The sequence below is a fragment of the Gobius niger genome (assembly GCF_951799975.1).
Source record: "Gobius niger genome assembly, chromosome: 2".
Taxonomy (NCBI): Eukaryota; Metazoa; Chordata; class Actinopteri; order Gobiiformes; family Gobiidae; genus Gobius; species Gobius niger.
In genome coordinates, this window is record NC_136853.1 from 2,120,310 (window position 1) to 2,140,520 (window position 20,211).

A 20,211-nucleotide genomic window follows, 5' to 3' on the forward strand; every position below is an offset into this window, starting at 1 on the left:
GTTTTCACATTTTCTTCCTAGTGTTTTTTCTGCCCCATTGATATTTATATATTTAGGGCCCTGATTTGAGCAGCTTCAAAATTCCTACATTTATTAAACTTGAGTTTTTGGAGAGTTTCTGCTGGGATTTGTTTGCAGGATGTCAGAATAGCCTCCCAGAGCTGCTGTTTGGATGTGAACTGCCTCCCACCCTCATAGATGTTTTGCTTGAGGCTCCAAAGACTCTCAATAAGGTTGAGGTCAGGGGAGGAGGGGGTCCAAATCATGAGTTTCTCTCCTTTTATGCCCATAGCATGGACATTAAACTGACGATAAAAAACATCCTCGTCATTAAGCACAAGGATCAGAACTGCTCTCTTCAGCTATTCTATTATTAAACAAAGCCTTCTCATCCAGCTCCTCTAACCCTAAGAGCCATCCCCACTGCTGCCTCCTCATCCAGCTCCTCTAACCCTAAGAGCCAGCCCCACTGCTGCCTCCTCATCCAGCTCCTCTAACCCTAAGAGCCAACCCCACTGCTGCCTCCTCATCCAGCTCCTCTAACCCTAAGATCCAGCCCCACTGCTGCCTCCTCATCCAGTTCCACTAACCCTAAGAGCCAACCCCACTGCTGCCTCCTCATCCAGCTCCTCTAACCCTAAGATCCAGCCCCACTGCTGCCTCCTCATCCAGTTCCACTAACCCTAAGAGCCAGCCACACTGCTGCCTCCTCATCCAGCTCCTCTAACCCTAAGAGCCAGCCCCACTGCTGCCTCCTCATCCAGCTCCACTAACCCTAAGAGCCAGCCCCACTCCTGCCTCCTCATCCAGCTCCTCTAACCCTAAGAACCAGCCCCACTGCTGCCCCCTCATCCAGCTCCTCTAACCCTAAGAGCCAGCCCCACTGCTGCCTCCTCATCCAGCTCCTCTAACCCTAAGAGCCAGCCCCACTGCTGCCTCCTCATCCAGCTCCACTAACCCTAAGAGCCAGCCCCACTGCTGCCTCCTCATCCAGCTCCACTAACCCTAAGAGCCAGCCCCACTGCTGCCTCCTCATCCAGCTCCTCTAACCCTAAGAGCCAGCCCCACTGCTGCCTCCTCATACAGATCCACTAACCCTAAGAGCCAGCCCCACTGCTGCCTCCTCATCCAGCTCCACAAACCCTAAGAACCAGCCCCACTGCTGCCTCCTCATCCAGCTCCTCTAACCCTAAGAGCCAGCCCCACTGCTGCCTCCTCATCCAGCTCCACTAACCCTAAGAGCCAGCCCCACTGCTGCCTCCTCATCCAGCTCCACTAACCCTAAGAGCCAGCCCCGCTGCTGCCTCCTCATCCAGCTCCTCTGGGTTCAGGACCACGGACAGTTCCCAGGTGCAAACGGGGAAAATAACTTTTAATCCAGACTAAAAGCAACCAGGGCTGTAGAGGGACACCTGCTGCCATCTGGTGTTCACTCTGGGTAAATGCAGCCATGTCATGTCCGGAGTTGGTTGGATGAGACTTTATCCACAAAAAATTGATAAAAATTTGACAAAAAATGACATAAAAAATGACGATAAAATGACAAAAGTGACAAAACATTTAAAAAAAAGTTACAAAAATGAGTTGAAAACCCTCAAAAAATGATGGAAAAAAAATCTGATGACGTGACTGAAAAAAGCAGAATATCCCCTCTTTAAAAAGACTCATTGCTTAAACACATTAAAACTCTTAACCCCAACCTGAACCGAGGACATTTTCTCCAGTTTAACCCAAACCTAGAAGCGTCAAAATAATAAGGATGAAGATGAAAAAAAGTAATAAAAGTGTGCTAGAAAAGCAACAATAACACAACAAAGAAGTGACAAAACCCCAGCGACCACACGACAAACTTACAATCAGCTTTGTGGGCCTTAGCTTTCGGATTAGGCATTACACAATACACGTGCCTATAGCTCTCCAGTCACGATTGTCGATTTGGATAAAGCCGAACTGGAGAAAATGAGCTAGGTTTAGACGGGGTTAAGCATTGTAATTGTTTGAAGCAAACCAACTTCGTAACTGGTCTTGAGCAACACATGACAAATAACCGACAGCCACTAAACCTTTGCAGACGCTTGTGTCTGGAGGCCGGCAGAGTTTAGCATCAGCGGAGTTTAGCATTAGCAGAGATAAGGACTAGCAGAGTTAAGTGATGGAGGCCGGCAGAGTTTAGCATCAGCGGAGTTTAGCATTAGCAGAGATAAGGACTAGCAGAGTTAAGTGATGGCGGTCGGCAGAGTTTAGTATTAGTGGCTAACACAGAGTATAGCATTAGCAGTTAACACGGTCAGAGGTTAGCATTAGTGGCTAACACAGAGTATAGCATTAGCAGTTAACACGGTCAGAGGTTAGCATTAGTGGCTAACACAGAGTATAGCATTAGCAGTTAACAAGGTCAGAGGTTAGCATTAGTGGCTAACACAAGGTTTAGCATCAGTGGCTAACAGAGTTTAGCATCAGTGGCTAACAGAGTTTAGCATCAGTGGCTAACAGAGTTTAGCATCAGTGGCTAGCAGAGTTTAGCATCAGTGGCTAGCAGAGTTTAGCATCAGTGGCTTGCAGAGTTTATCATCTGTGGCTAACAGAGTTTAGCATCAGTGGCTAACAGAGTTTAGCATCAGTGGCTAACAGAGTTTAGCATCAGTGGCTAACAGAGTTTAGCATCAGTGGCTAACAGAGTTTAGCATCAGTGGCTAACACAGAGTTTAGCATCAGTGGCTAATAGAGTTTAGCATCAGTGGCTAACAGAGTTTAGCATCAGTGGCTAACACAGAGTTTAGCATCAGTGGCTAACACAGAGTTTAGCATCAGTGGCTAACAGAGTTTAGCATCAGTGGCTAACACAGAGTTTAGCATCAGTGGCTAACAGAGTTTAGCATCAGTGGCTAACAGAGTCTAGCATCAGTGGCTAACAGAGTTTAGCATCAGTGGCTAACACAGAGTTTAGCATCAGTGGCTAACAGAGTTTAGCATCAGTGGCTAACAGAGTTTAGCATCAGTGGCTAACAGAGTTTAGCATCAGTGGCTAACAGAGTTTAGCATCAGTGGCTAACAGAGTCTAGCATCAGTGGCTAACAGAGTTTAGCATCAGTGGCTAACAGAGTTTAGCATCAGTGGCTAATAGAGTTTAGCATCAGTGGCTAACACAAGGTTTAGCATCAGTGGCTAACAGAGTTTAGCATCAGGGGCTAACAGAGTTTAGCATCAGTGGCTAACAGAGTTTAGCATCAGTGGCTAACAGAGTTTAGCATCAGTGGCTAACAGAGTTTAGCATCAGTGGCTAGCAGAGTCTAGCATTAGCAGTTAACACGGTCAGAGTTTAGCATCAGTGGCTAACAGAGTTTAGCATCAGTGGCTAACAGAGTTTAGCATCAGTGGCTAACACAGAGTTTAGCATCAGTGGCTAACAGAGTTTAGCATCAGTGGCTAACAGAGTTTAGCATCAGTGGCTAACAGAGTTTAGCATCAGTGGCTAACACAGAGTTTAGCATCAGTGGCTAACAGAGTTTAGAATCAGTGGCTAACACAGAGTGTAGCATCAGTGGCTAACACAGAGTTTAGCATCAGTGGCTAACAGAGTTTAGCATCAGTGGCTAACACAGAGTGTAGCATCAGTGGCTAACACAGAGTTTAGCATCAGTGGCTAACAGAGTTTAGCATCAGTGGCTAACAGAGTCTAGCATTATGGCAGAAGTTTATTAAAGTAACATGTGACCGACCTGCTCTGATGAAGCTGATCCTCATGAAATGTCTGTTTAATAAATCAACATCTACAGGAGACGTCAGATATTTTTCCCTAATGGAAGAAAAAGCACCGGAGGCTGTGAGGCGTTCAAGGGTTGCAGGAAAAAAAGTTATGCGCTCTGTACTTCTGAATGGAAGTATTATGTTAAATAAATGTTTACTCTGCTATAGATCTTATTTATGCTGATAAATATGTGTATCACACGAGAAGAAGAAGAAGAAGAAGAAGAAGAAGAAGAAGAAGAAGAAGAAGAAGAAGAAGAAGAAGAAGAAGAAGAAGACACTTGTATATTCACTCCACACTCGGTGGTTAAACTACGTTTGTAGCTTCAGTTTCCCCTGGGGGAGACTGCACTCGTCTGCGCCAACGGACCCTCTGACCACCACCATACATTCACTCACATCATTCACCCTGACTAATGAGATATCCACATCTCATTGAATCTATGATCAGTGCAGTGTGTGAAATCACAACTATAAACATCCATAATGGGGGAGGAGAGGTGAGGGGGGGGGGGGGGGGGGGGGGAAGAGGAGAGTGACAGAGTTAGACAGACAGTTTGGATGTGTAAGTCTGCAGAGCATATTCATTGTAATGTCTCAATAAATAAACAATAAACAATAAACAGCTCCCCAGTGCGAGGCTCTGCCGCCTCCAAACCTCCAAAAACAAAAGAAAAGACTTCTTCCCAGCGAGTCCCTCGGGCACACTGGTACAAAAGCAGGATGATCCGCCCCCATTTCAGGCACGCTGATGTGTCCGGCCTGTGCGACTCCTCTTCAGGGAGTTATCGAGTTATTACTGGTTTAGTTTCCCCATTCATTCTCTATGGAGGCTCCGTGACTCTGGTACTCTTACGGGGAACACAACCCTTAAAGAGGTGAAACTCCGGACGAGTCTGTTCACGTTTCTGAAGGAGAATAAATGAGCTCAGTCAGTGTCGAGCTTTGTTCAGACTCACTGCTGTAATACTTTATCACCAACAGATGGCGCCGATGCAAAGACGCCTAAACACTGTGGATCATCTGCATCACTCCAGACTCTCTACAGGCTCAGACAGATCAGATCAGACACGTTTATGGAGAAACAAAAAGAAAGATTATTTTCACTAATAACCAGTTCATTGAAAAACTAAACCAGATCCAAAATCCCTCTGAGCAAATCTTTAGAACTAATACATCACAAAATCAAACCACACGTTTAAACTCGGCTCTGAACTTTATTTAGATTTAGTCAATGAAAATATGAGACATTTTGGCCATTTTTTTATTAATATGAAAAATGTGTTTTTTTTAGATGGAAATTATTAATGACAGAAAACGATACATTTTCCTCATATTTTTGTCTCTTCAGCAGAAGTTTCAGATTCATGTCTCTATTTTCATTTCTCACCTACAGAGTCTTGTTTCTGACTAATAATTAGCCACAAAACTCCTCGTCTTTGATCTGATTTGCTCAAAGCGTTTGGATCAAAATGTCTCATGTTTACAGCTTCATTCTAACCTTTGAAATGTGCGTCATCAACACGAGAGAATATTATACTTCAGTGGTTCCCAACCCCTTCATGTCCCACATTCCCCGTGAGTGCACTGCAAATAAGAGGTAGCTAAAACCAAGATAAAATACCAGCATTTCAAGATAAAAATACTTAAAACTAGTCAAATTATCTGTCCATGCAGCAAGTTAATTTTACTTAGTAAGAAATCTTAAAATAAGATGTCAAAATCTTGAAACAAGCAGTACAAAATAAGCAAGACTTATTTCAAGCTCAGAAAACTTATCTTTAGATTCATCTATAAGGAAAATATACTTATTATGAGCATATCAACTTTTGTTTATAGTTAACCTTACTTAAAAAAAGTGGAAATTATCCTGAAACAAGTCAATATATCTTAAAATGAACCAAAATTTATCCTAAAACTAGCTCTAAAAACCTGAAACCAGTGCTTGTTTAAAGCATGTAAATCTTACTGAAATCAAAACCAGAAAAGCAATATGAAAACATCAGCATTTATTTTTTTTCCTCAAAGTGTCATGTGGCAGTAATTTTAGAACAATTCAAACAAATTGATTCTTTATGGATCAAAATAAAAATACAGTTCGCCCGTAAGGATTATAACCTTAAGCAGAGACGTCCTCTTTGGAAGGTTGTTGTTGAAGGAACAGCAGCACCGGGGAGGACAGAGGCTCCTCCAGGTACTGCAGGTCCTCGTGTGACTGGAATAAAGCACAAAGGACATCAGTAAATACTTTACATTTAGGAGAGTAGATCCCAGTAATAAACACCCCACAGCTCAGTATCAAAGATATTGTGCAGCACCACAAGCTCCAGGCCGACTGTAGAGAACCTGAGCTTGGAATCTTTTGGTTTGATTGTTTTTCATCATCAGCACTTTATAATTTTTGTTGTTGTTTAAATGTGTCCAATATTGCTCCAACACGTTATAAGCCAGGCATTAAAAAGATCTATGCAAACAGATGAACAATGCACACAAAGCTTTAGAGTCGAGAGCTTTGTGTGCATTGTTACATTAAGTAACACACACACCTGCTCCAGGTTGGGGACCACAACAGTTTGTGCTTCCTACTATAGATTACATTCTTATTAAGCTTGTATAAATGTGCAACTTAGTGCATGGAAATGCGACCACTTAAAAAGAAGAAATAATTGGCTGCAACACTATGAGTCCAGAAAAAGTACTTACATTGGAAATGCGTCACTGAATGTACTTTAGCAAGTGCATTGCATTTACTCACTTTTAAAGCGAAGACGGGTCTTTCAGTGAGTGCTTCTCATCCTAATGTGTCAGTGCACGAGATCCCAGAGCCTCAAGTCGACTGCAACAAAAACATTGAAGAACATTCACATTTGTGAGTACTTCAGTAGTGGATGAGCGGTACTTTAATAATGGATGAGCGGTACAAAGTGAAACCTGACTCTTCTTACATTCTGACTGATGAGCTGAGTCTCTGTCACAGTGTGGGCTTCATTTCCACAGACTGTACGACACACTGGTGACACTGGAAAGCCTTCATGTCTTCATCCTCACACAGGCCTCCAGATCACAGCACCTCCTCCTGGATTTGTAACATGGACAAACAGGACACTGAAGTCAGAACACTTCACCTGAACATAACTATAGCAACAGTCACTCACTTTACCGTGTTCTTTGTGGATATCAATGAAGTTAGTAAGATGGTGTTTGTACAGTTGAATCTCTAGACAGACATAAACATTTATTAGTACTCTGACAGGTATCCTTGACATAATTAAAATATGTATCATAAACCATGGTAAATGGCCTCGATAGCGCTGTTCCACCTACATGACACTCTCCGATTCATACTGCAGCGTGTGCAGACACTGGAGACAAGATGGGGGAAGTGTCTTGCTCAAGGGTCATCTAGGTGAAAAGGAGAGGATAAAGAATCGACCCTGCTTGGGAGTAGCCAGGCTGGAAGAAGAGGGGGGGAAAGCCTCAAACACACAATAAGCCAATAAACAAAAGCAGTAAAATAGAATAATCATGTGCATGGTCTTACCTTTGTTTTGTGCTATAATTTCCTTTCTTGTCAAGCACTTGTAAACCTGCGTTACAAAAACAAATGGGATTAATCTAGGGGTGGGCGATTTGGCCAATAAATCAAAAGTTCTTTGGACAATGACCTAATCAAATCTATTCTACATTATCTTGAACAGGGATCATTGTAGCCCATTTGCATTGCACCCTTTCATGCCCATAAGCAGCTGATACAGTTTATTTTGGTTAAGCCCTTTTACAATCAAAGATTAATTCTACAATGACTGCAATTTCTTCTATTAGCCCAAAGAAATATAACCTGCTCTTCAAATTAAAAATAACTTGTCAGAGTTAGTTCTCTCAGAGCTCCGTGCGTCTGCCAGCACGTAGAAAAAACAGCACTGAAAACGATATAGTAAAAGATATTAACGTTACTTGCACTTTGCCGTCACCAATTACCCGCGTGCATATTTAAAAAGGTCCTCACGGTTATTTTTTTTAAGGATTTTCGTCTGTCGGACGCGGGCGGAAGTGCGTCGTTGCAGTTTAAAAAAAGGAGCGGGAAAAGGTCCGACGCTTTATCGATTAAACAGTTCAATCTGAAGCATAAACAATTCCTCTGGGGTCAAACTACCTGCAAACTGAACTCAGACATCCTGTCGCTGGATATGAATAAAGTGCTTTACCTGATTCAGGCCGTAGAAGTTCTTGGAGGTCAAAGGCGGACGCTCCCTCAGCAGCAGCGACTGCGGCTGCGCAGAACTACGTCACGCAAGCATCGTGATGTCATGACGCAAAAGACCCTCAACATTTATCATTTTAATGTTATGAACAAAACCATTTTAATCTAGATGGAAATAAAACTTAACTTAACTTAAAAAAAAACTTTAAGATTTATGCGAGTTTTTATGTCTTTCTCAACTGTATTCAGGTTTACAGTCCTTGAGCTCATAGATCATACTTTGTATTTTTCAATTAGTTTCAGAGAAAGTGTCTTTGTGCCAATAATACACAGCCTTTGTTTAGTCATTGGATGAATTTGTATCACACTATATCTGCAAACTGAAGCATATTTTTAAATTTTACTTAGGGTTGAAAATACTTAGTTTATCCAAGTACTTTGGACAACCTTTGGTTCTTCACTTCTCTAGATCTTCTTCACCAGGTTTTCCTGGGAGGAGATAGAAACAGCACATGTTGCTGAATTATGGAGTTTAACATTTTTCCATCAGAAAAAAAAACTGGGACATTCTGGTCATCGCTACGGCAACACCGTGAAAAATATGGCATAGGTGTGATTGACTTTTCTGATCGGAGCGACTTAATACAATTTTGTGCCAAATTATTTTAATTTTCGTAAAACTAACCATACTCACCATATATTGCATTATATATGTACGTCCCGTGCACATACAGATATAAAGCAAAAATCAACATTGTAATTGTACAGAGCCCATAAATTACAATGTTTTTTTTCTGATCAGAGAGGAGTGCGTTAGTGCATGTTTGACCGATTCGTGCGCGGACTTTTCTATATGATTACAAGAGGCCCTTCCCCAGCCCTGATGGCGCTCGGGCCTAAATATCTTTGCTTGTACCTTCTGTGTCTTTTGGCACCATCTCTTAAAGATTGATTTCCTGTAGAATGATTCTTCCTTTATGAACATGGTGCTGTCTGAAACAGCTCCGTTCACCTGTTGGTCTGTGGCAGATACGGGACTGGCAGCAGCTGCAGGAGGGGCCATGTTGTGACCCCAGGTATGGCGTCCTCCAGGCGTCTGGACATGACCAGGAGGTGGCGCTAGTTTGACACCTTTGTGATCTCCCACAGTCAGGCCTTTGTACAGTGGTTTTATCGGTGCTACACATCTGTATCATTGTCTGATTCTTGTGCATGACCTCGTCACCGAGGGAGGGGTTTATGATTCTGAGGAAAAAGCAACACTGAGCAGGACAGAGTTCAGCCCTGGACCAGTGTCCCCACTCATCATTCTGTAGAAAAGGTCTCAGGGCTGTGATTGGCTCAGAGCAGACACGCCTGTGACTTTGGCAACTTTACATCTGGATTCTGGGGAAGTGAGTGGGAGGCGGGTCAAAGTCCAGGCTCAGTGAGGTCTATATAAACGGTCAGGGGGGGTCATTGATCTGTGCGCTGCAGCAGACCGTGCTCCAGGTAAGACTTTTACAGCTGGAAACCTTTTAAACGTAGAGATAACAATTTGAAACTTCTGTAAATAACTGACAAAAATATGATGAAAAATATAAAGTGAGTTTTCTGCCAAAATGCCTTAAATTTAAAACTTTAATTTTCAGCTACAAAATGTGAATAATGGATCGACACAAGTTTAAATGTGTGGTTATATTTTGTGACATTTAGTTACAAAGATGTTTGCTTGTTGAAATTCAAAATTCAATCAGGTGGAATTAGTTATTTTAAAATCTGTTTGAAAAAAGCCCTGATGATATTGTTGAGTCCAAGCCTGGAAAGTTCAGTCTGTAGTGACTAAAGTCATGAAAATGCAGTTTGAGAAAATGTCCTTGAAAATTCCCAAATAAATCTGTGAGGAACCTTGACTCATGGATTAACCCCTAAACTCCCACCTGAACCGAGCACATTTTCTCCAGTTTGGCTTTACCCCAATCCAAAAGCTTCTGGAAAAAAGCTGTGAAAATAGTGACAAAACTGAGACGAAAACAGGGATGGAAATGTGACAAAAAAGTGACGAAAAATTGATGAAAAAATGACCAAATAAATCAAAAAATGACAAAAAATTGACAAAAAATGACAAAAAATTGACAAAAAAATGACAAAAACGTGACAAAAAAGTGACGAAAAATGACAAAACTTTTACAAAAAAAATGACCAAAAAATGACAAAAAAAAAAACAAAAATGTGAAAAAAAAAAGTGAGAAAACACTGACAAAAAAGTGACGAAAAGTTGATGAAAAAAATGTTACAAAAATGAGTTGAATACCGAAAAAAAATGTGATGGGAAAAAAGATCTGATGACGTGAGGAAAAAGATCCTCTCGGTCCAGGTGGGAGTTAAGAGGTTAAACTCAGTTTGACGCAGCTTAAACCTGGAGCGAGACCGTCTTCTGGAAAACGGTCTCGTCTTCCAGAAGACGAGACCGTCTTCCGGAAGACGAGACCGTTTTCCAGAAGACGAGACCGTCTTCCGGAAGACGAGACCGTTTTCCAGAAGACGAGACCGTTTTCCAGAAGACGAGACCGTTTTCCGGAAGACGAGACCGTTTTCCAGAAGACGAGACCGTCTTCCAGAAGACGAGACCGTCCCCTCAGTTTAAACTCATTTGGCAGAGACATGTTTACAGTTTCCCTTCAGGGCGTTTTAACGCCAACATTTCTTGGGAAAGATCAAAATGAATCCGTCTTGACAAACAGGTTTTTGGGCCAAGCTCCTCCCACATAATCACAGGCTGCTGCTCATAAAGGAGCAGATCTCAGTCCAGAAACCACCTCAGCTCCACATTGACTCTTTTCTTCTGGAACAGTTTCTTTTGTGCATTTTCAGGAATCCGGTTTCTCAATTTCGCTGAAAATGCTGACTTACACAGTAAAGGTCTTCACTGCTTACAGTCTGGCTGACAGTTTAGACATGATCAACATTAAACTAGTGGGTGAAGATGGTGAAAGCGACTGGACCAGGATGACTGGGACGGTAAGTCTTTTTTAAACTTTTCTTAATCAACCCCAGAATAAATCAGCAAATGTAAATGTGTTTCAGGAAACTACGTTAACGCTGACGTGTGGAAACCCCCTGGGAGAACTGCTGTGTGTTCAGCTCCAAAAGCAGAGGAACGTCTTTGAGAACCCTTGGTTTGTAGAGAAGGTGGAGGTGACTTCTCCAGAGGAGAAAGTCTTCAAGTTTCCCATTTACCACTGGATCAAGAGAACCAAGGAGTACAGCTTCTGTGAGGGCAAAGGTCAGGATTACAACACTGCACTGCATAAAGTATTGAACTAGATCAGTATAAACGTCTCAATTTGAGCAAAATAATCCAAAGTTAGTTGTTTTGGGCATTTGTCCTGGATTATTTCACTTGTTCTGAGATGTTTCTGACTCGTTTCGATACATTTCGTCCTTATTTCAGGTCATTTTCTTTGCCAATGGGGAAAGAAAATCAGTCTTATCTCATTGGCAATTTTACTTTCTTATTTCAAGCGAGATTTACCCTAGAACTGGTCTGAAATGTCCTCAAACAAGCAAAGGAAACTCGGTCCGATCAGGAAAAGTGTCTAAATGAGTGAAAACCGACAAAACAAGAAACATTTCCTCAATTCAAGTCATTTAAGCCAATGCTTGATATTGACTTTTTTACTATTCTTTTTTACTATTACTATACTATTTGTACTATTCTCATCATGTTGTAGCCACAGTTGCCCTGGGGTAGACTGATGGAAGTGAAGCTGTCAATCTTTGCCATCAGCCCCTCCCACCACCACTCACTCACTCACTACATTCAGCCAGGCTTCCTGCTGTTCCCAAACGTCTCACACAGGATTTGTTAAAGGGCGTGTCGTGTTTTCTTTTTTGATGTGCACATATGTGAGTACAGACGACATGAGCCGGGGGTTCATATTAAAGTATGTCAAATAGGTGCATGAAGAGCTAAGTCTGCAGGGGGCGCTGTGGGCTGAACTGAGGACGAGAACAGGGGCGGGGCCTCGATTCAAAGATTACTCATGAATCAATATGAGCCACACTGGAGCCACCAGATCATCCGTCCCATATTCAGTCCCTTTCCTCAGATGGTCATGTGATTCCAACACTTCCTTGTTCAGGTGTGAAAACTGGTCAAAATGTCGTTGAGGCGTTTGTGAAGTGTTTAGACGGGCATGACTCTGGTTTATAAGGTCTGTGTAACGATATGTATTATATGTATTGTCTCTGTAGCTCTGAGATCCTGGGAACAACATAACTCAGACAAGTATAAGTACACGAGACAGCAGGAGCTCGACAGGAGGAAGGACAAATACTGGCAAGTACAAAACATGATAATAATTCACTCACAACGACCACGACCTGAAAAAAGAGTGAAGTAAACTTTATTACACGAGCAAAGAGGACGATGAGGGAGAATGACAGAACAATGACTGTAGGGAGGGGCGTGTGAACTTCAGATCACACACAGTAGGATCGTGAGCTCCATGTTCCAGCTCACGTTTCCGTCTCTTCCAGCTGGAAAGTGTATAAGGAGGGTTTACCCCAATGCATCGATGCAGACGACGTCTACGCTCTGCCGTCGGAAGTCCGCTTCTCCTTCACGAAGACTAAAGACTTTTTCCTCAATGCTACTCTTGAGTAAGTCCTGAAGTGAACTAAGAACATGCTTTCATCACGTATGTACTAACAAAGGACACGTGTGTAGAATGCTGAAGGACAAGATGATGGAGATGTATAACTGGATTTGGGGCATAGACTCTTGGGAGAGTTTTGAAGCCGTTGAAAAAGCGTTGGCCAAAAGCATCACCTCAGACGTGTCAGGTAATGTCCAGGAACATTCACATTCACTGACCCCCATGAGAAGCATATATGTGTTTGTTATCACTGGTTCTGTTCTTCAGTTTATGTGAAACAGAACTGGAGAGAAGACGCTTTCTTTGGTTACCAGTGTCTGAACGGCGTCAACCCCATGATGATCAAACGCTGCGACTGTCTGCCCGAAAAGTTCCCTGTCACTGATGATCTGGTCACACTGGAGGGAACCAAGGCATTATCAGAGGAACTGAAGGTCTTTACCCATTTCAATGATCCTCTTCTCTGGGATTAGATCTGACCCTGTGAAGTAGATGTTAGATTCAGGCTCTGCTGATGTCAAGCTCTGAACTCCCGCCTGAACCGAGAGGATCTGTTTCCTCACGTCATCACATTTTTTTCCCATCATTTTTTTGTTTAGTATTCAACTCATCATTTTTGTAACTTTTTTGTCATTTTTTCGTCAATTTTTTGTCATATTTTTTTTTGTCACATTTTTGTCATTTTTTTGTCATTTTTTTGTCATTTTTTTTGTCACATTTATCGTCATTTTTTTGTAATTTTTTTGTAATTTTTTTGTCATTTTTCGCAATTTTTGTAAAATTTTAGTGTCAAATTTTATCACATTTTTTATTTATTTTTTCACATTTTTTTTAATTTTTTTGTCATTTTTTTGTCACATTTTTGTCATTTTTTTGTCACATTTTTGTCATTTTTTTGTCACATTTTTGTAATTTTTTTGTAATTTTTTTGATATTTTTTGTCATTTTTTTTGTCATTTTTCGCCATTTTTAAAAAAAATTTGTGTCAATTTTTATTTTATTTTTTTTTGTCATTTTTTTGTCACATTTTTGTCATTTTTTTGTCACATTTTTGTCATTTTTTCGTCATTTTTTTGTAATTTTGTGTCAAATTTTTATCACATTTAAAAATAAAAAGTGTCATTTTTTTGTCACATTTTTTCTTCATTTTTTGTCATTTTTTGTCAATTTTTTGTAATTTTTGTGTCAAATTTTAATCACTTTTTTTTTTTTAAATGTCAACATTTTATCAAATATTTGTCACATTTTTGTCATTTTTTGTCACATTTTGTCACATTTTTTCGTCAATTTCTTGTGACATTTTTGTGACATTTCTGCCACTTTTTCACCAATTTTTCGTCACTTTTTTGTCACATTTCCATCATTGTTTTCGTCTCAGTTTTGTTGCTATTTTCACAGCTTTTTTCCAGAAGCTTTTGGATTGGGGTAAAGCCAAACTGGAGAAAATGTGCTGGGTTCAGGTGGGAGTTAAGGGGTTAAGATGTGAGAGCTCTACATGTGTGAGACATGTATGAAACATGTTGGAATAAAGGCTCTCCAACACGTGTCATACATAATAATGCTTTGTTATTAGTTAGATGTCAGGTCCACGGGCCAGATCCGGCCCCTCAGCAAAGAGCCTCTGGCCCCAAGATGATTTTCAGAAATATTCTTGCTTATATGTTTAAAATTCCTGAGATTCCCAAGAAATCAAAGGAAATCTGACCTCCACAACACTTCCTCCCCCGCTTTAGACGATGGTTTGAATGAAAGATATTGTGATGATTACACAGATAAAGAGTTAATTTTATGCTAATTCATATTTCAGAATGGAAACTTGTTCCTGTGCGACTACAAGGATTTGGATGGAGTCCAGACTGGTCTCATCAATAATAAACAGCAGTATCTGGCGGCTCCTCTTGTCCTCCTCCACAGAACTCCTGAGGATGAACTGAAGCCTGTGGCCATTCAGGTGAGACTTCACGTCCACATACGGAGTGTGGACATTTATGTGTCGCCTCCAGGGTACTGAACAACAACATGCTCTGAGTTATATTTAATTCGTCTAACTTCAGATTCATCAGAAAATCCATGTCCACCCAAGCAGCCAAAGTGTTCATGCACTCAATGATTCTTTCCCACAAAACCTCAAGCCGAAAACACCAAACCACGACAGTCCTTATACAAACCTCCTCTCCAAACACAACATTCAACTTCACCAACATGTGTCTGATTTAACATTTTGCATGGCCTGGCACCCCCACCTCTCAGGGATTTCATCAGTCTGCATAATACAGTCAGGGCTTCAAAAGACTGAGCAGTCTTCCAACTACAATCAGAGAAACACCTCCTTTAGTTTATTCCACTCACATCTCATCAAATGGCTGATAAAAAGCCAGACCCGTCATCGTTAAACTCTTTGCTGCCCTCTTGTGACGACCCTTGTGTGTGTTTGTTGTGTTCTTTTGTTCTTGTCATTTTCCACTGACGTCTTAGCTCTCTGTGTAAGAGTTAGTTTCTCTGTGTAAGTGTTAGTGTCTCTGTGTAAGTGTTCGTTTCTCTGTGTAAGTGTTAGTTTCTCTGTGTAAGTGTTAGTTTCTCTGTGTAAGTGTTAGTTTCTCTGTGTAAGTGTTAGTTTCTCTGTGTAAGTGTTAGTTTCTCTGTGTAAGTGTTAGTTTCTCTGTGTAAGTGTTAGTTTCTCTCTGTGTAAGTGTTAGTTTCTCTGTGTAAGTGTTAGTTTCTCTCTGTGTAAGTGTTAGTTTCTCTCTGTGTAAGTGTTAGTTTCTCTGTGTAAGTGTTAGTTTCTCTCTGTGTAAGTGTTAGTTTCTCTCTGTGTAAGTGTTAGTTTCTCTGTGTAAGTGTTAGTTTCTCTCTGTGTAAGTGTTAGTTTCTCTGTGTAAGTGTTAGTTTCTCTCTGTGTAAGTGTTAGTTTCTCTGTGTAAGTGTTAGTTTCTCTGTGTAAGTGTTAGTTTCTCTCTGTGTAAGTGTTAGTTTCTCTGTGTAAGTGTTAGTTTCTCTGTGTGTTAGTTTCTCTGTGTAAGTGTTAGTTTCTCTGTGTAAGTGTTAGTTTCTCTGCGTAAGTGTTAATTTCTCTCTGTGTAAGTGTTAGTTTCTCTGCGTAAGTGTTAGTTTCTCTGTGTAAGTGTTAGTTTCTCTCTGTGTAAGTGTTAGTTTCTCTCTGTGTAAGTGTTAGTTTCTCTGTGTAAGTGCTAGTTTCTCTGTGTAAGTGTTAGTTTCTCTCTGTGTAAGTGTTAGTCTCTCTGTGTAAGTGTTAGTTTCTCTGTGTAAGTGTTAGTTTCTCTTTGTGTAAGTGTTAGTCTCTCTGTGTAAGTGTTAGTTTCTCTGTGTAAGTGTTAGTTTCTCTGTGTAAGTGTTAGTTTCTCTGTGTAAGTGTTAGTTTCTCTGTGTAAGTGTTAGTTTCTCTGTGTAAGTGTTAGTCTCTCTGTGTAAGTGTTAGTTTCTCTGTGTAAGTGTTAGTTTCTCTCTGTGTAAGTGTTAGTTTCTCTGTGTAAGTGTTAGTTTCTCTGTGTAAGTGTTAGTTTCTCTGTGTAAGTGCTAGTTTCTCTGTGTAAGTGTTAGTTTCTCTGTGTAAGTGCTAGTTTCTCTGTGTAAGTGCTAGATTCTCTGTGTAAGTGTTAGTTTCTCTCTGTGTAAGTGTTAGTCTCTCTGTGTAAGTGTTAGTTTCTCTGTGTAAGTGTTAGTTTCTCTGTGTAAGTGTTAGTTTCTCTGTGTAAGTGTTAGTTTCTCTGTGTAAGTGTTAGTTTCTCTGTGTAAGTGTTAGTTTCTCTCTGTGTAAGTGTTAGTTTCTCTGTGTAAGTGTTAGTTTCTCTCTGTGTAAGTGTTAGTTTCTCTGTGTAAGTGTTAGTTTCTCTGCGTAAGTGTTAGTTTCTCTGTGTAAGTGTTAGTTTCTCTCTGTGTAAGTTTAGTTTAGTTTAGTTTATTTGTTCATTTGAGCAGTTAAAATTCTGCTCAAAAGGAGTGGGCTGAAGCAAAAGCTTATAGACGCCCACCCCGAAATCATTACAATAAAAGTGTATATCACAACAATAGTACCAAAGAACATATTACAAAGTACTAGAGCCTTGGAACACAGCATGCACACACATGAGCACAACGTACCCGTCTGTGATTTAACACATTATGATACAATGATACATTAAGCAACATCATAATTGGATTTGCCTCCTTAGCAAGGAACCTGTTACATTTCAAAGTGGACCACACTTACAAAGCACTTAAGGGAATGTTCATGTAATTAACAGAATTTAGCAGAAGAGAAGCGCAGCACAACTACAACAACAGTCTCGTTACATATACAATGTTTGGTACAAAGCAAGTTACAAACGGCGAACGATTGTCAGTCGAATGGTTATCAATGTCATCAATCAATACCAATGAATTATGTAATATGTAGAAAGTATTTAAGCCCTGCATAGTGTAGTGCGTTAAAAAGCCAGGGTGTCGAGCGGGCTAGTCGAAGAGGGCGTTAGCTCCCCATCAACAAACCCCCACCCAGCTGCCCTAACATCTGGTTTTTTTTTTTTTTTTTAAGAAGATGTTCCTGTACTGTGAGGTGCATTAAAAGACGAGGTTCATGAGCCCGTTGGGAGGGGCCTCTCAGCAGATTTGTAGCTCGCCTGCCCTACTTCTCTATTTGCAATTATAAACAATAGAATGACAACCGTTCAGAGCAGCAAATTGATCCTACTGCTCCCCCTAGTGTCAACATGTTTTTTCTTCTCTGTACTTTTCAAAAATCTTTTGTTTGTATTTATATTTGAACAGGTTAAGGTTTGGACATCGTTTCATCTCCATCTCCAATTTATTCCACAATTGTACACCATTAACTGTCAGGCTGAAACTTTTCAAAGTGGAGCTATGACTCTGAGTCCTAAAGTTTAATTCATCCCGTAATTCATAACGACCAGTACGTTCTTGGAACCTTCTTTGTATTTGGTTTGGTAACACTTTATATCTTGCTTTGTATAACATCTGTACCGTTTGGAACTCAACAATGTCGCAGAACTTCATGATCTTTGATTTGAAAAATAGTGGATTTGTGTGGTCTAAAAACCCAACTTTATGAATTAATCTGACAGCTCTTTTTTGCAGCAATACTATTGGTTTAACTGTGTTTTTATAGGTACTACCCCAAACCACAGTACAATAGTATAAATAGGGCAAAATCAGTGAAGAGTATAGGGTATGTAGAGCTTTGACGTTTAAAATGTGCTTTGCTTTTGCTATTACTGCAATGCTTCTTGATATTTTAGTAGATATATATTTAATGTGTGATTTCCAAGTGATTCTGTCATCTATAATGACTCCAAGAAATTTGATTTTGTGCACCCGCTCTATAACAACACCCTCTATCTGAATTGCCTCCTGAGCATTAGATTTACTGTTGCCAAATATCATCATTTTGCTTTTACTCAGATTTAGTGACAATTTGTTTTGTTTGAACCACTTATTGACACTCTTGAGTTCCAAGTTAACAATCTGACACAGTTGCTTTAAGTTGTCTCCTGAAGCAAAAATATTTGTATCGTCTGCAAACAAGATAAATCTAAGAATTTGAGATGTTTTACAAATTTTGTTAATGTACAAATTAAACAATTTTGGACCCAGAATGGAACCTTGAGGTAAACCACACACAATTTCTCGACAACTCGACTGGTATTCACCTATTTTCACACATTGTTTTCTATTTTTCAAGTAACTGGTGACCCACTGTAGAGCTACCCCCCTAATCCCATAATGTTCTAGTTTATCAATTAATATATCATAGTTTTTTGTATCAAACGCTTTACTTAGGTCAATAAATAACCCTATTGCATATTTCTTGTTATCTACAGCATTAGTTATTTCATCAATTGTATCAAAGAGTGCGTGCGAAGTTGAATGATTATTCCTAAAACCAAACTGATTCTCAGAGAGCAAGTTATTTCTTTCAATAAAGCTGTCGAGTCTAGAATTAAAAACCTTCTCTAAGATTTTTGAGAATTGCGGTAAAAGGGAAACAGGCCTGTAGTTTGTAAGGAAATGGTTATCTCCAGCTTTGAACAGAGGAATCACTTTTGCTACTTTCATACTGTCAGGAAATTGTCCAGTTTGTAACGATAAGTTACAGATGTGTGTTAACGGCTTAGAGATACTTTCAATGACAGATTTTAAGGTCTTCATATCCATATCATAATAATCTGTCGAGGTTTTATTTTTACACCCTCTAACAATATCCAATATTACATTTTCCTTCACAGGATTTAGGAACAAGGACGTAGGATTTCTGTCTATCAGATCACAGTTGTACTTCTCAACGTTTGCAATTTTTGCAGCAAGGTTCGGTCCAACATTGACGAAGAATTTATTAAATGTATCGACTACTTCATTCATATTATTTATAGTTCTATCCTCATCTTTGAAATGTTGTGGATAATTAATCATTCTTGGTTTGTTTCTAATTATACAATTTAAGATATTCCATAAGCCTTTAATATTATTCTTATTGTTATCCAATAACTTATTATAATACTCTTGTTTACATTTTCTAACAATACTTATCAATTTATTTTTATATTTCTTATATTTATCCTCAGCTTCTTTTGTTCTGTTTTTTATAAAGTTTTTGTAAAGAGAATTTTTTTTCTTGCATGCATTTAGCAATCCCTTAGACATCCATGGATTATCCTTACACTTCCTGTTTTTACAGTATTTCCTCATTGGGCAGTTTTTATCATACACTTTTTGAAATATTCGCGCAAACTCCTCGTATGCTTTATTAGTGTCATTCTCTCTGTATATATGACTCCATTCCTGCTTTGATAGCTCCTTTTTAAGGGCATCAATAGTTTTCTTTGTTTTTACCCTTCTGAACCAATGCATGTTTCCTGGTTCATTTTTTTGGTGATTATTTTTGTACAATACAAAAACCGGCAGGTGATCACTGATATCATTTATCATTAAACCGCTGATAGTATTATTTTCTATTTCATTAGAAAGAACGTTATCAATTAAAGTGGCACTGTGGGATGTAATTCTACTCGGTTTAGTTATTAGAGGAAACAAACCTATACTGAATAACGTATTAATAAATTCGTCCGTCTTTTTATGATTGTTTGGATTTAACAGATCAATGTTAAGATCTCCCCCTACAAACATGACTTTCTGATTTGTGCTTGAAAAGTGCTCCTCCATCCAATTAGAAAAGACATCTATATCAGAGCTAGGAGCTCTATAGATACAACTTACAATAATATTTTTCTCTTTTTCCCTTGTAATTTCAACAGTAAGACATTCAAGAACATCATCCACCACCATAGTCTTATTTTCAATCACTTTAAAACTATAATTAGAGTCTACAAACATAGCTACACCCCCACCATGCTTGTTTCTTCTATTCATACTTATAAACTCATACCCTTCAATTGAAAACTCCTTTTCTCTGTCAATTTGAATCCACGTTTCTGATATTAAAATTACGTTGAATGGCTTAGAAAATTGATTTAAATAGTTCTTAATGTGATCAAAATTTGCTTGAAGGCTTCGACTATTGAAGTGGATAATAGAGAATGCATTAATGTTTTGGAATTTACGATTGTGAAGATCCTCTGTGTAATACTGACAGTCATTAACAGTTCTGGTGAA

General features: G+C 39.7%; 2 protein-coding genes across 2 annotated transcripts in view; one reads left to right on the forward strand and one right to left on the reverse strand.

Annotated features, from left to right (window-relative positions):
- LOC306983125 (uncharacterized protein) overlaps positions 1-20,211 on the reverse strand; it is a 269,919-nt gene that overhangs the window by 156,276 nt on the left and 93,432 nt on the right. The gene's annotated exons all lie outside the window — the stretch shown is intronic.
- LOC306959889 (polyunsaturated fatty acid lipoxygenase ALOX15B-like) overlaps positions 10,886-20,211 on the forward strand; it is a gene marked incomplete at both ends in the record, with an annotated part of 59,030 nt that continues 49,704 nt past the window's right edge. The window contains 7 exons of the mRNA XM_079552141.1: positions 10,886-10,948; positions 11,015-11,213; positions 12,185-12,269; positions 12,470-12,592; positions 12,660-12,775; positions 12,856-13,022; positions 14,396-14,539. Of these exons, the coding sequence (XP_079408267.1) occupies positions 10,886-10,948; positions 11,015-11,213; positions 12,185-12,269; positions 12,470-12,592; positions 12,660-12,775; positions 12,856-13,022; positions 14,396-14,539 (897 nt within the window). The remainder of the gene's footprint in view (positions 10,949-11,014; positions 11,214-12,184; positions 12,270-12,469; positions 12,593-12,659; positions 12,776-12,855; positions 13,023-14,395; positions 14,540-20,211) is intronic.